The sequence below is a fragment of the Uranotaenia lowii genome, chromosome 3 (assembly GCF_029784155.1).
Source record: "Uranotaenia lowii strain MFRU-FL chromosome 3, ASM2978415v1, whole genome shotgun sequence".
Classification (NCBI taxonomy): Eukaryota; Metazoa; Arthropoda; class Insecta; order Diptera; family Culicidae; genus Uranotaenia; species Uranotaenia lowii.
Genome location: NC_073693.1, coordinates 143215479 through 143229908, shown reverse-complemented (window position 1 = coordinate 143229908; position 14430 = coordinate 143215479). Strand labels below are relative to the sequence as shown.

General features: G+C 38.2%; 1 protein-coding gene across 13 annotated transcripts in view; it reads left to right on the top strand.

Moving 5' to 3' along the window:
- LOC129751837 (protein alan shepard) overlaps positions 1-14430 on the top strand; it is an 873165-nt gene that overhangs the window by 845913 nt on the left and 12822 nt on the right. For 12 of the 13 annotated variants that reach the window (XM_055747580.1, XM_055747579.1, XM_055747578.1 and 9 more), the window contains 2 exons: positions 125-492; positions 552-752. In XM_055747580.1, coding sequence (XP_055603555.1) covers positions 125-492; positions 552-752 — 569 coding nt within the window. The remainder of the gene's footprint in view (positions 1-124; positions 493-551; positions 753-14430) is intronic. The other variant, XM_055747582.1, reaches the window with a different exon arrangement.

The following is a 14430-nucleotide window of genomic DNA, read 5'->3' as shown; positions in this document are numbered from 1 at the left end:
AACGACATTGATCCGGTTTAGCGTCGCAAGATCGAAATGTTACAATTATCAGCCGATACCAGTTTTAAAATTGTGAAGTTTAGCTAACCTTTTAAAAACTTTTGTTTTTTGTTCAACTCACCAGGTGTCGGTTTCGCTCGGATGGAGTCTCGAGAGAAATGCGAACAAATCATTCAGATGTTCAACGGGACGCAGCTGCAGGGTGCCAAGGAACCGTTGCTAGTGAAGTTCGCCGATGGAGGCTCTAAGAAGAAGAACGCCTTCAAGAGCCCGGATCCGAATGCCCGGTCCTGGCGCGATGGAGCCGAAGGTATTCCGGTCACGTACGATCCCAATCTGCAGCAAAACGGTATCGGAGTGAATGTAGGTGCCCACATCGGGATGCCCTATGGCCGGTTTGGAACCCCACAGGTCGGCGGCTATGCCATGCCCGGATCCCAGTGGGTTCCCGGGTACATGATGACCCAACCGATTGCCCCAGTCGATGATCAGGTGAGTTTTTCATTAAACGCTCAGAAAAAAACAGAGGATCATCTATGTACTAAATGTAGGTGCTTTCGCTATCTCCAAATCCGCAGCAGTACGTGCAGATGCAAACACCCCATCTGAGCGTCGGAACGCCGTACAAAACGGACACCGTCACTCCGGTTCAACCCCGGGGTGTTTCGATGATCATGTCCAGTGAAAACCCGGCTGCCGCCGTACCGTACGGAATGATGCCGCAGCTCACCACACTTCAAATTGGATCATCGGTAAGTTTCTAACACGATTTATTTTATATTCGAAATTATATTTTGAGTAGTGTGAGCTCAAGTTTCAAATCTATAATTTATTTAGAAAACAAGTGGCACGGAATATAATGCCAGCTTTGGGAATTTCAGTTGTTTTAAGCGCCAGCCAAAATAAACTGAAAATTAAAGTAATTTAATGAACTATATAATATTTAAAAGCTGATACTACCTGGCACGACCAAGAACATATAAAACTTACGATTGACCAGATGCGGTCCTAGAGCTTGCTCATGGGGAAGGGCGAGAGGGGAGGTGTGATTTTATGTTTTCAATAATCAACCAATAAACATAATTTTAATATCTAGTGAATAAACGTGCATTTTGAAATAGGATGGGGAAAAGATGCTGCACGCTTCTACTTCTCCAATTTTATCTCATTAAACTACATTTATAATGCATATTTTAAAAAATTTCAAATTATTTTTATAATATTATGATATAAAATTTCAAAAAATTTAAGAATCGATACGAAGAAGTCGTTGACCTGATGGCATCGCACGTGTTTTTTTTCTTTCGTTCCAGTGAAAATGAACAATAATTTTATAATTTCTATATGCATTTTGTGAGAAATCTTTTAAAAATGTGTTAAACGCTTAGACGGATGTGTGTTGAATGATTTAAAACCAAAAGTCGGTGGTCTTGTGGTTTTGGTTCACCTGCTGTCTTAAATTTTGTATTAGCGAATGTGTTGAACAGTCTGTTTGTTTTGCTAGAGTAAGCTTCAGCCGGCCAAGAAGAAAATAATGTTTTCTGGGCCTAGAATTCGTATCCTATTAATTAGAAGTTCTGCATTTTGTTGGTCAAATTAATAAAATGCTATTGGGCGAAGAAATATGATTCGGTCATGTGATTCGTTATGATTCGGCTGAAATAGTTGGGGCAGTGGTTTATTGTTGGAATTGTGTTTGGTGATGTTGTGGGAAAGTAAATTTGTCGGGAAGTTAACTAAGAAAAGAAGCACTCAAATCCCGATCCCGAATGATTCATAAGCACTTGCTGGATTTTTAAGCAACAGTGACTTGAAGGTGCAGGGATGGTTACCATTAGTACAACAGGACGATCAAATACAAATCAATCCATGCTGCGTCCTTCCCTCATCGCCTATCAATGGACTCTGGTGAGATTGTTTCATTTTATTTTAATCAATTTATACCTATTTCGTTAATCCTATTTTTTTCCATAACCCTTCTAGGATCCCTTCCATAACCTTTCTGAAACAGCTTTATGTGTCGTATGAGTTCTCTCCACCTAAAAAGTTATTTTTGCTGTTTCAGATAATCCCTTCTATGATTACATTGACTTATCACGGTGTGCATCATGGTACGAAACTGATCTTCAAGAGCAGCACTTGAAATGAATATTGAATCCAGATACTCATTTTAGCATCTTGCGTTGTACTTGATTATCAGTTGTACCTCGTATATCAGCCAATGAAAGATGTGTGTAGTCACCCTATGATATGCTATGCTATGCTATGCTATGCTATATAAAATTTCAAAAAATTCAAACTTTTTGGACCCATTTTTTCCTTTTTTGATGTTTTTGGTATAACTTGAATTTGCGAATCTATAATTTACCGTGCGTTAAAATGTTATATATTTTTAATTTCGTAGTATTCCTTCTCACGAGTCACGACATACATAACTTGACGAACATAATTCCTAAAATTCACTCGGTTCATAGCAACCGTTCTCCAATTTCATGGGCACCCCACGTTCGCCAGATCACGCTCCACTTGGTCTAACCACCTCCCTCTTTGCGCCCCCGCTCGTCTTGTTCCTACCGGATTCGTAGCGAACACCTGTTTTGCAGGACAGTCGTCCAGCATTCTCGCAACATGTCCCGCCCAGCGTATCCGACCAGCCTTGACCACCTTCTGGATACTAGGTTCGTAGTAGAGTCGCGCGACCTCGTGGTTCATCATTCGCCTCCACACACCGTTCTTCTGCACACCGCCAAAGATGGCTCCCAACACTCGTCACTCGAATACTCCGAGTGTACGCAGCCCCTCCTCGAGCAATATCCATGTCTCGTGCCCGTAGAGAACAACCGGTCTAATGAGCGCCATATACGTGTTACACTTCGTGCGAGTGCTAAGTCTTTTCGACTGCAGTTGCTTGTGGAGTCTATAGTATTTAGGCACGACTTCCGCTGATAACTCACTGCCGGATCTCACGGCTGCATTATACTGCCTGTGTGACTCTTTGCCCATCACCAGCTGGTTGTATGTAGTAAGTGACGAAGAAGCCTCATTGCTACCCACAACCAGCTATGGATGGGTCAAAAACATGAGATGGCGTCCGACCGGTTCAACGACTACCGAGGCTTGGTCTGGTTGACTCAGAACTCGGAGGTGAGCTCCTACTGACCTGGCCTAATCCGTGAGCTATATTCTCATCGCCAATCGGAGAACCCGATATGGGGTATCCACGGTAGCCGTGTCCACTGGCTCAGGGCAGAGACTGGTGCCCCTCCGGACTGATGACAGCAAGCAATACCGACCCGAAAGTGTCGGAAACCCTTGGCTCGGAACCCTAACGAGAGTTCCTACCCAGCAAACATAAAATGCAGACCGTAATTCCTATCAAATATGTAAACGATCGTAAAAATGGTTATTTAAAGTGTATCGACTCGGATGTGATAAGAAGTGCGCCATGTTTGCAAATTTGTTCTCCCGTGTGAGATTCAAGTGAGAAAAGCGATAAGCAGTGGTACCAGATTTCTTAAAATCAGAGGGATCATTCATTGTCGCTGGCAACGGTTTGCATGCATTGAGAGCAAAACTTGCCCTCTCTCGCATACTGTTAGTATGTATGTAGGTACTCTATAAGTTGAATATCGTCCAATATGTTCAATACTTATCACTAAAGCCAGAAGAAGAAGAAAATATGTATGTGTATATTGCCTTCACTTTGGTAGGTGAATGCTGTTTTTTCGAGTTTCATGCGATGATTCTATAATGTATATGAAATGTATAACAAAGTTTGTTTAGAAATACACCGACAAAAATGTTTGCTGGGTACGGCCTAATTCGGCTGGTGAGCACAGTTTTTACACTAGCCGGATGGCTCGCGTCGTTGACTACGCGTCTTCGACTTCGACTTCTAATCGGGGTCCCTTGGCTCGGAGATGGTGGCTGGTACCCAGGGTTGGCATCATTCATCGTCATTAGTCAAATGGCTGTGACTGTTGAGCCTCTTGGTCCGTCAAACTCAATTGACTGTTCCTTATAGGGGAAAAGTTCATATAACGCACCATGTGGCTTATACGCGCCACCTTTGTTTTGAAGAATCAGAAACATTTTAAGCCTGCAAAATATTACCAATTTGTTTTAAATGCTGTGATTGGTCATGGCAAGCATAAATTTTTCCTTAAAATGCCCGTGTGTCGTGATAATTTCAGGTTTTTCATAATTTTGATCTAAATTTTAAAACACTTTCAATAAGGTGTCACCTAGTAGAGAAAAACGAATAAGACAATATTTTCTGACACATCGATAGAGGAGAATCTAAACTATGATTTCATGCTAAAAAATCATACTGAACTCGCAAAGGTATGCTTTTTATGGGTATGTTCTATCACGGCCCATGCGTTCGTTATAACGCGCCAATCGTAGTAGGCTGAAAATAGCATTAAATTTTCAAAAAGGCCAATTTTCATTTAAAATGAACAAAAAGTCTAAAACCATATTTGGAGCGTTAATTCAGCCCAAAAAATCTACTTTTCATTTTTTTCAAAATTTTGAATAGCCCATTTTGATTTTCTTTTCAGTCAAAGTGTCTGTAAGTATTGGTGTGTTTTTGGTCTTCGGCTGCTTTCGGGTGTGTTCGGCTGCTAGGCGCATATTGAATACACAGCGGCGCGTATTTGCAACACAGTTTTGTTCTGTGGCTTTGAATATGGTTTTTAACAATCAAGTTTTTGAAGCAACTATAGCAATTTGAGTAATAAAATATCATAGGCATTTGTAGAAAACACTTTTCTTCAACGATTGCACCTATTTTCAACACAATTTGTACGTGGAATACATAGAAAATCAGCGATTCGCTTAGGTGGCGCATAATAGGGCATGTTCCCCTACGCCAGTCACTTCGTTTGCCAGTCACTCAACCCCCAATCGTTTGAAGCTAAAAAAAATTCATAGTCAAGCGTTCACCAATCGCATTCGAACGAGTCGTCGACCGAACCGAAGACGAAAAAGAAACGCATTTATTATTATCGTTGCTCTCTGCCAGCAAGTCGTTCAATTAGTTGTACTGAGTGATGTCAACCTTCCAGATTTTTTCTGGATCTTCCAGACTTTTTGGACTTTTGCCAGACATTTTTTCAGTATTCCAAACTTACAGACTTTTGACATTTCTTCCAGACAATTCCAGACTTTTGGCTTAGGACATAAATTGTTCTAAGAAACTCTGAAAATTCAAAATGGTCACGATATAATATGACAGAAATTTATTACAATTTATGAATTATGAATGCAGTGGTCGAAAGCTATGAATAATGGCAAATTCTTCGAAAATATATGATAAATTAGAGTCAAACAGAACACCACTTTCCCAAAAGCAAGCTATCCAGACTTTTTCAGACATTTCCAGACATTTTTTCTAAATCTTCCAGACTTTTTCGAAAAACAGTTGGCAAACCTGGTTGTACCTGCCGTATGCAGCCGATCGAAGTGTGAACCCGATCAGGAGGGAAAAACTAAATTATATCAAGATGAGATATTTTGATACTAATTTTTTCCTATCTAAATGAGTTATTATTCAGTACTCGTAGGATGTTAAAATATCTCAAATTATATAACAAAAAATCTATGCGATCATAGCTAAATTATATCTATTTTAGATATGCTCCTTTCAAGATTATATCTCATTCAGATAGCATAGTTTGATATTGGGCAGAACAAAACCTATCAAAATTAAAACTTATCAAGATATGAGTGCTTCGAGAAAAATTTCTAATGGAATCCCGATCAGGAGGTTAAAACAAAATTATATCAAGATGAGAGATGATACTAATATTTTTCCTATCTAAATGAGTTATTATTCAGTACTCGTAGGATGTTAAAATATCTCAAATTATATCAAAAAATCTATGCGATCATAGCTAAATTATATCAATTTTAGATATGCTCCTTACAAGATTATATCTCGTTCAGATAGCATAGTTTGATATTGGGCAGAACAAAACCTATCAAAATTTTAACTTATCAAGATATGAGTGCTTCGAGAAAATTTTCTAGTGGAATGTCAATAAACCACATTATTTGCTAAACCATGCCCCATTTTTGGTTTCCCGAAACTTGGATTAAATTTTTTTGAATCTGTTGAGCGAAACTCATAAACGTACGGTTTGGGCCGTTGACTTCGATGTCCGTGTTTCAGAAAAAGTTGTACGTATATCAAAATAAGATATAATCATTTTATTTTAGGACAATCCGAAAAAAATCTTGATCATTGAAAATGAGCTCAACCCCATTCAAGTCTGTCAATCAGAATAAGATATTATTCAGATTGGAGAAACTAAAAATCGAAAATTTGTAGTGCTTAATTAAAACTGAATCTGATGTAAATATCTTGGTGAGATACGCTTGAGTTATTATTTTGATATGCTCTCCTGATCGGGATGTCAATAAACCACATTATATGCTAAAACCATGCTCTATTTTTGGTTTCCCGATCAGAATAACTCAAGCGTATCTCAGCAAGATATTTACATTTGATTCAGTTATAATTAAGTACTACAAATTTTCGATTTTAAGTTTCTCCAATCTGAATCATATCTTATTCTGATTGACAGACTTGAATGGGGTTGAGCTCATTTTCAATGATCAAGATTTTTTTCGGATTGTCCTAAAATAAAATGATTATATCTTATTTTGATATACGTACAACTTTTTCTGAAACACGGACATCGAAGTCAACGGCCCAAACCGTGCGTTTGTAAGTTTCGCTCAATAGATTCATAAAATTGAATCTAAGTTTTTGGAAACCAGATATGGGGCATGGTTTAGCAAATAATGTGGTTTATTGACATTCCACTAGAAAATTTTCTCGAAGCACTCATATCTTGATAAGTTAAAATTTTGATAGGTTTTGTTCTGCCCAATATCAAACTATGCTATCTGAACGAGATATAATCTTGTAAGGAGCATATCTAAAATTGATATAATTTAGCTATGATCGCATAGATTTTTTGATATAATTTGAGATATTTTAACATCCTACGAGTACTGAATAATATCTCATTTAGATAGGAAAAATATTAGTATCATCTCTCATCTTGATATAATTTTGTTTTAACCTCCTGATCGGGATTCCATTAGAAATTTTTCTCGAAGCACTCATATCTTGATAAGTTTTAATTTTGATAGGTTTTGTTCTGCCCAATATCAAACTATGCTATTTGAATGAGATATAATCTTGAAAGGAGCATATCTAAAATAGATATAATTTAGCTATGATCGCATAGATTTTTTTTATATAATTTGAGATATTTTAACATCCTACGAGTACTGAATAATAACTCATTTAGATAGGAAAAATATTAGTATCAAAATATCTCATCTTGATATAATTTAGTTTTTCCCTCCTGATCGGGTTCCCAAAAATTGGTTTCAATTTTATTATTTTATTGAGCAAAACTCATTAATGCACGATTTGGACCGTTGACTTCGATGTCCGTGTTTCAGAAAAAGTTGCACGTATATCAAAATAAGATATAATCATTTCATTTTAAGACAATCCGAAAAAAATCTTTATCATTGAAAATGAGCTCAACCCCATTCAAGTCTGTCAATCAGAATAAGATATGATTCAGATTAGAGAAACTTAAAATCGAAAATTTTGAGTAATTAATTATAACTGAATCAGATATAAATATCTTGGTGAGATACGTTTGAGTTATTATTTTGATATGCTCTCCTGATCGGGAAGAGCTTTGCCAGTCACTCTCAGGAGAAATTTGACCATGTGTAGGAGCTTCGCCATTCGCATGACGGAGAAATGTTGATTGTTGTCGTGCTTCATTTGTCATGCGAGTAGTGAGGCTCCGTCAATTAAGTAAGGTGCCGGTCGTTTGATGAAACAAAACTAGTCGGGTCAAGCGTGACGGGCGAAATTTACCAACCCTGCTGGTACCTCCTACAAACGTGCAAGCTACCTAGATGACCTTGACCAAGCTATTACCGATCACTTGGCCCAAACTTTGTTTTCTCCTACTGGTCAGACTCGATACATGAGGCTGGATTTGGAACCGACTGACCGAGGCGACGGAACTGTAGATCCTACAGAAAAACCTTCGTGTGAAGATTTAACCTATGAACAGACACGTGTACGATTGGTTAAATGACACACAAAAAACGGACAATCGTCATATCTGTTGATCTTCTTTTGTCTAACGGATAGATATCCTTGCTTCCTAAGCTTTAATTTGGTATTGTTAGAGCAGTTCTAATACAAAAATGGATATTATTTAGTGCTTCGCTTTTATTTAAAAAATCAACTTATCACTCACTTCAAAACATGCTAATCATCGCATGCACCGATGATACCTTTAACGTGGTTAAACGACAGTAAATAAAGACTGGAAATTCTGAAATAAATTGCTACAAAATATTTCGCCATGTGATTTTTCACTACAGCCTGCCATTTGTATAGAACGGAAACGAAAACAGTTAAAAACTGCTGCATGCACAAAAGTCGAACTGCTCTCGATAAGCCCAACAAACAAAGAGGCCAAAAAGAGTGCCACAGTTGATCTAGTTGTTCTAAAAACGGTTATCCAAGACATCGCTCATATACACTGAGGTAATTCGAATAAACGATGTACAGAATACTGTTACAAGTTTTGTTACAATATTTTGATGATTTTAGATTCATGATTTTCCTTCGATCTTGAAAATATTTAACATTACAAAAATACCTAATAGACAACTTCCGATGAAAATTGGCAATAATGATACTTTTTTATTGTTTGATTTGATTGGCTCAAAATATATGTAGGGGAGATAAGGGTATCACGGCCACCTTAAGGAAAACGCTAATTTAACCATAGAAAACAGCTATAGTATGTGAATTACATCATTGTTTCGTGTTCAGACACTCAAATGCCTAATTGGATGAAACTTGAAAAAGTAGATAAAAACGTTTAAAAATGCATTTTAATTTTTTTTTTGCCGAAAGCTGAAAACCAGTCACTGTAGGGGCATAATGAGAACACCCCTGGGGCAGTATAAGTACCATTCATCGAGGCACGATGAGCGTTTTCTGTCGGGGAATCTAGCAGCGAATTCGACTCGATGAAGTCAATTGAATAATAGAGTTACAGCTTGACTTGTTTCATCTGACGATTTGGCCTATTAGGTGCTATTAGTAAGATGTCAGAGAGGTAATCGGTAAACTCGAGTTCGATTCCTGGTCAAGGTATTTTTTTTCCTTTATCAATCATGATCGATGCATTTTGCACTAAACAATGAGGCGTAGATTCATCAAACAAAGCAATAACAAAATAATCTAGGTCTGTTTGAAGAATTCAAAGAATTAACTCATGTTCATACATTATGTTTCTGGTGTTTTGTTTGACGGATGATGCTACTGGCTGTATAATGTAACCATTAAAAAAACAATTATGAATGGTATGTGAAAAAAAAAATCCCCTCGAACAGGAATCGAACTCGAGTCTACTGATTACGTCTCCGACACCTTACCAATAGGCCAAATCGACAGATGAAAGAGTTAAGTTGTAGCTCTACTATTCAGTTGACTTCATCGAGTTCAACTCGCTACTAGAATATACGGCAGAAAACGCTCATCTTGCCCTGATTAATAGTGCTCTGTTCGCCCCAGGTCAACAAATTTGAGTAAAAACACGTTTTAAAATAGATTAAAGTGAAAAATCAAAAATTTCATTATGGTGAAATTTGAGAAACAATGTGCAAATCATGTTGCAATTCGTACATTTCAGATCAAGATGATTAAAGATCATAAAAGCTTATTTGGTGGTGCTAAAAAATTATAATATTTTCGTCACTTGAGAACCTACCTGGTTATTATTTAGTATTTCTGTAAAGACGAAAAAGATATTTCTTTTTTGGTGAAAAATTTATAATAAAAGTTGTACGAAACAAATCCTCATGAAAATTTGTTTAAGAAAATACGTTATTTTGTAGAAAAAAGGAGTGCTTATTATGCCCGGGGTACTCGTTATGCCCTTATCTCCCCTAATGTGCACCAGAGCAATTGCCAGCAAGTGCAAACGAAGCTCTTATCCTCCATCAAAAATGTTACAAAATAAATATCTTATCCAAAAAAAGTTGAATTGGGAACACATTTTTGTGGAACATGTCAAATACATTTTTCAACTAAGAAAGGAGATATATTACAAAATATCTTAAATAATGCCTTTTCAGTAAGCTATAACCCTATATAAGTTTGGCTGAGTTCGTATGATTTTTAAGTGGGTTTTGTTGGTCAAGTTATTGGCTTCCCGATCAGAAGAGAAAAACAAAATTATATCAAGATGAGATATTTTGATATTCAATTTTTTCCTATCAAAATGAGATATAATTTAGCACTCGTAGGATGTTAAAATATCTCAAATTATAACAAAAAGTCCATGCAAGCATAACTAAATCATATCATTCCTTGAAATAAATCAAGATTATATCTCAATCAGATAGGATTAGGACCACCAAAAACGCAAAAATATGAGTCTTGCATACAATCTTTTATGCCATTTTTGTCTTACACGCAATAATAGTAATAGTTCTGAGTTGGACTCAAATTTTCATTCATTGTTTACAACTTGAACAATTCTTGAAAAGTTCGGGTACTAAGCCAGGAGATTCGAACCTCGACCTAAAGGTAAGATGCGCGCCCGCTACCACAGAACCATGCCTGGTGCATTGGAATGAGATCTTCAAACGTTCAATAAAAGTTTTCGAAGCATTTGCTTGCCCGGCAAAAAAAAACTGATTGTATCAAAAGAGTCACCTATAATCGTTTTTTTTTTCGAAACGACCAAAACGAAGATTATGATATCAAAGCTATATCTGAACAGTTAATAATATCTCGTAGAGATGGGATTGTGTAACAATTTTGATATGCTCTCCTGATCAGGTTTCCATTGATGTATGAATTCAACTCCCTTAATCCCCTTGAAAATGTAAATTTAACATTAGATAGGATGTAGACCATCAAAGATGAAAAAAATATTAGTTTTGCAAACAAGCCTACATGCAATGTTTTTCTTATAAGCACTCACTATTGCATATACCTTGAACTACCTTGTGACTTGTACTCAAAGTTTGATGCATTGTTTCCAACTTGAACAATTCTTGAAAAGTTTGGGTACCAGGCCAGGAGATTCGAACCTCGATCAGCTGGTTGAGGGGCGCGCACGCTGCCACAGAACCATGCCTGGTGCATTGGAATGGAACCTGTAAACTTCCAATAAAAGTTTTCGAAACATTTTTTTGCCCGGCAGAAAAAAACAACTGATAGTATCAAAAGAGATATAATCAAAGCTATAGGGGAGATCAGGGCATAACGGGCATCCAGGGCATAATAAGCACTTCTTTTTTCTACATAAGTACGTATTTTCTTAAACAAATTTTCATAAGGACTTGTTTCGTACTACCTATAGTATTAGTTTTTCAACAAAAAAGAAATATCCATTTCATATTTACAGAAATATTAAATAATAACCAGCTAGGTTCTCAAGTAACGAAAATATTATGATTTTTGAGCACCACCAAATAAGCTTTTATGATCTTTAATCATCTTGATCTGAAATGTACGAACTGCCACATGCTACACATTGTTTCTCAATTTTCAACATCATAAATTTTTTGATTTTTCACTTTAATCTATTTTAAAACGCTTTTTCAATGAAGGCATAATGAGCATTTTCGCCGGGTAATCTACACCCATAGAAGAGGTTGCAAAAATCCAATGCCTATTTAGCATATCTCTGTGCCGATAATGCGCTGAAATGTGCACTGTGCCGAAGACGGTATGTTTGAAAAACCGTAACTGGCATAAGGACTCGGCTCCCAACCAAAATGATGACCACTACATTCAAGCGAAACAAGAAAAACCTATTCCTATTGGATAATTCATCCCAGAAACAAAAAAAAAAAATTAAAACCACAGCGCCGTAGTGAGGAATCGAACTCAAATTACCTATCATAGCGTCTTGCCAGACCGGCATTTTAACCAGTGTACTATTCAAGCTTCATACAGGACGAGGGATATTTGTCATAGGCTTTCTGTCACCGATCAATCGAAAAAAACGCACAACGGCGGCTTCCCGGCGTTTGGCCTTCTTTCAATGCATTCCTTTGTCTTTCGATGGAAACGGGAAAGGGAACGGGAGTGAAGGAACGGGAAACCCATTGAATGAGAACTGTGCTTTGCTTACTGCCTGCTATTACATACACACGCTACATATACACAGCTGCCAAAGCCGGGCAGCTTGTTTTGTTATGGAAACGGGAAAGGGAACGGGAGTGAAGGAAACGGGAAACCCATTGAATGAGAACTGTGTTTGCTTACCGCCTGCTATTACATACACACGCTACATATACACAACTGCTAAAGCCGGGCAGCTTGGCCGGTGCGTGGTTGTTTGCCGGTAAATTGAAGGAATGTTTTTTTTGTTGCTTTTACTGCATACACACGCACAGCTTGGCCGTGGTTTGCCGGTGCCAGTGGATTGAATTAGAAGGATATTTTTGTTGTTGCTTTTGCTACATTCACACGCACAGTGCTCGGTTCGCTGGCTGCCTGGTGTTGGCCGGTATTTATTTCTATCCTTCTTCGTCTTGTGATGCGATAGGGAGGGACGTGCAAACGTTTTTATTTTGTTTCTTTCAGACATACGCAATTCGGTTAACTTGGGAGATTAATGCCAGTGGGAGCAAATCGAATCAGCACCGGTCGCGTTATCTTCTTGTACCAATGATGCTATGTAATTGACTACACGTCATTGGCACAGAGGCTGAATTTTGGGTGTAGCAGCAAATTCAACTCGATGAAGTCAACTGAATAATAGAGCAACAGCATGACTTGTTTCGTCTGTAGATTTGGCCTATTGGTAAGGTGTCGGAGAGGTAATCAGTAGACTCGAGTTCGATTCCTGTTCGAGGGGATTTTTTTTGCACATAAAGTCTGCTTCATTTAATATTGGAACAAATTCATTTGCTCATTGTGGCGCTCCTAGTGGACGGATTTGGAAACTTTTTTCACCCACGTGTCGGGAAATTCATTACCTTTCACCATGTATTTATGTCATAACACCAAACGATAGCATTTTGTAAACAACCGCCATGGAAGCCGAACGGAGAGATCAAATTGTGCACAGTTTTCTTGAAAATCCATTGTTGTCGGCATCGAAGCTAGCTAAACAGCTTAAAATGCCCAGAAATACCGTATGGCGTGTTATCAAGCAGTACAAGGAAACATTGACGACGGCTCGGAAGCCGCATTCGAAGCGTCGGAGTGGAACTGTCGACCGGAAACTGCGTGGGAAAGTCATCAAGGCCGTCAAGAGGAATCCCAATCTTTCAGACCGCGATTTGGCCAATAAGTTCCAGGCCGCTCACAGTACGGTGCGACGAATTCGTCTCCGGGAAGGAATAAGGTCATTCCGAGCCAGCAAACAGCCAAATCGGACGCTGAAGCAGAACAATGTGGCCAGAATCCGTGCTCGAAAGCTGTACGACCAAGTGCTGACCAAGTTCGACGGATGTATTCTGATGGACGATGAGACCTACGTGAAGGCGGACTTTGGGCAAATCCCAGGTCAAAAATTTTATTTGACGACGGCTCGGGGGGATGTACCTGCAAAATTTAAGTTCGTGTTTGCGGATAAATTCGCCCGCAAGTACATGATTTGGCAGGGGATATGCAGTTGTGGACAGAAAACCAAAGTCTTTCTCACTGACAAGACAATGACATCAGAAGTCTACAAAAAAGAGTGCCTACAGAAACGGATTCTGCCGTTTATTCGTGCCCACGACCGTCCAGTAATGTTTTGGCCGGACTTCGCAAGCTGCCATTATAGCAAAACGGTTATGGAATGGTACGCAACGAACGGGGTCAGCGTAATACCGAAGGACCTCAACCCCCCAAACTGCCCCCAGTTCCGGCCGATAGAGAAATACTGGGCAATCACGAAGCGGAGGCTTAAGGCAAAGGGAAAACTTGTTAGGAACATGACTCAAATGAAGAACTGGTGGAATCAAATCGCCAAAACGGTGGACGAAAAGGGTGTGCGCCGCCTAATGTGCCGTATTACGGGAAAAGTACGAGAATTTCTTCGAAACAGCAATGAATAATTTTTTTTATTTTTTTTTTATGAAAGAGTTAAGAAAATGCTACATTTGTATGAAAAACAAATTATGAATTCGTTAATAAATGACTGAACTACACGCAATTGTTTGTGTTCCAATATTAAATGAAGCAGACTTTACCATTCATGATTGATTTTTTTTATTGTTACATTATACGGCTAATAGCATCAAAGCATCATCCGTCAAACAAAACACCAGAAACATAATGTGCAAGTGTTCATTCTTTGAATTCTACAAACAGACCTAGATCCGACATCTCCGACATCTAACCAATAAGCCAAATCG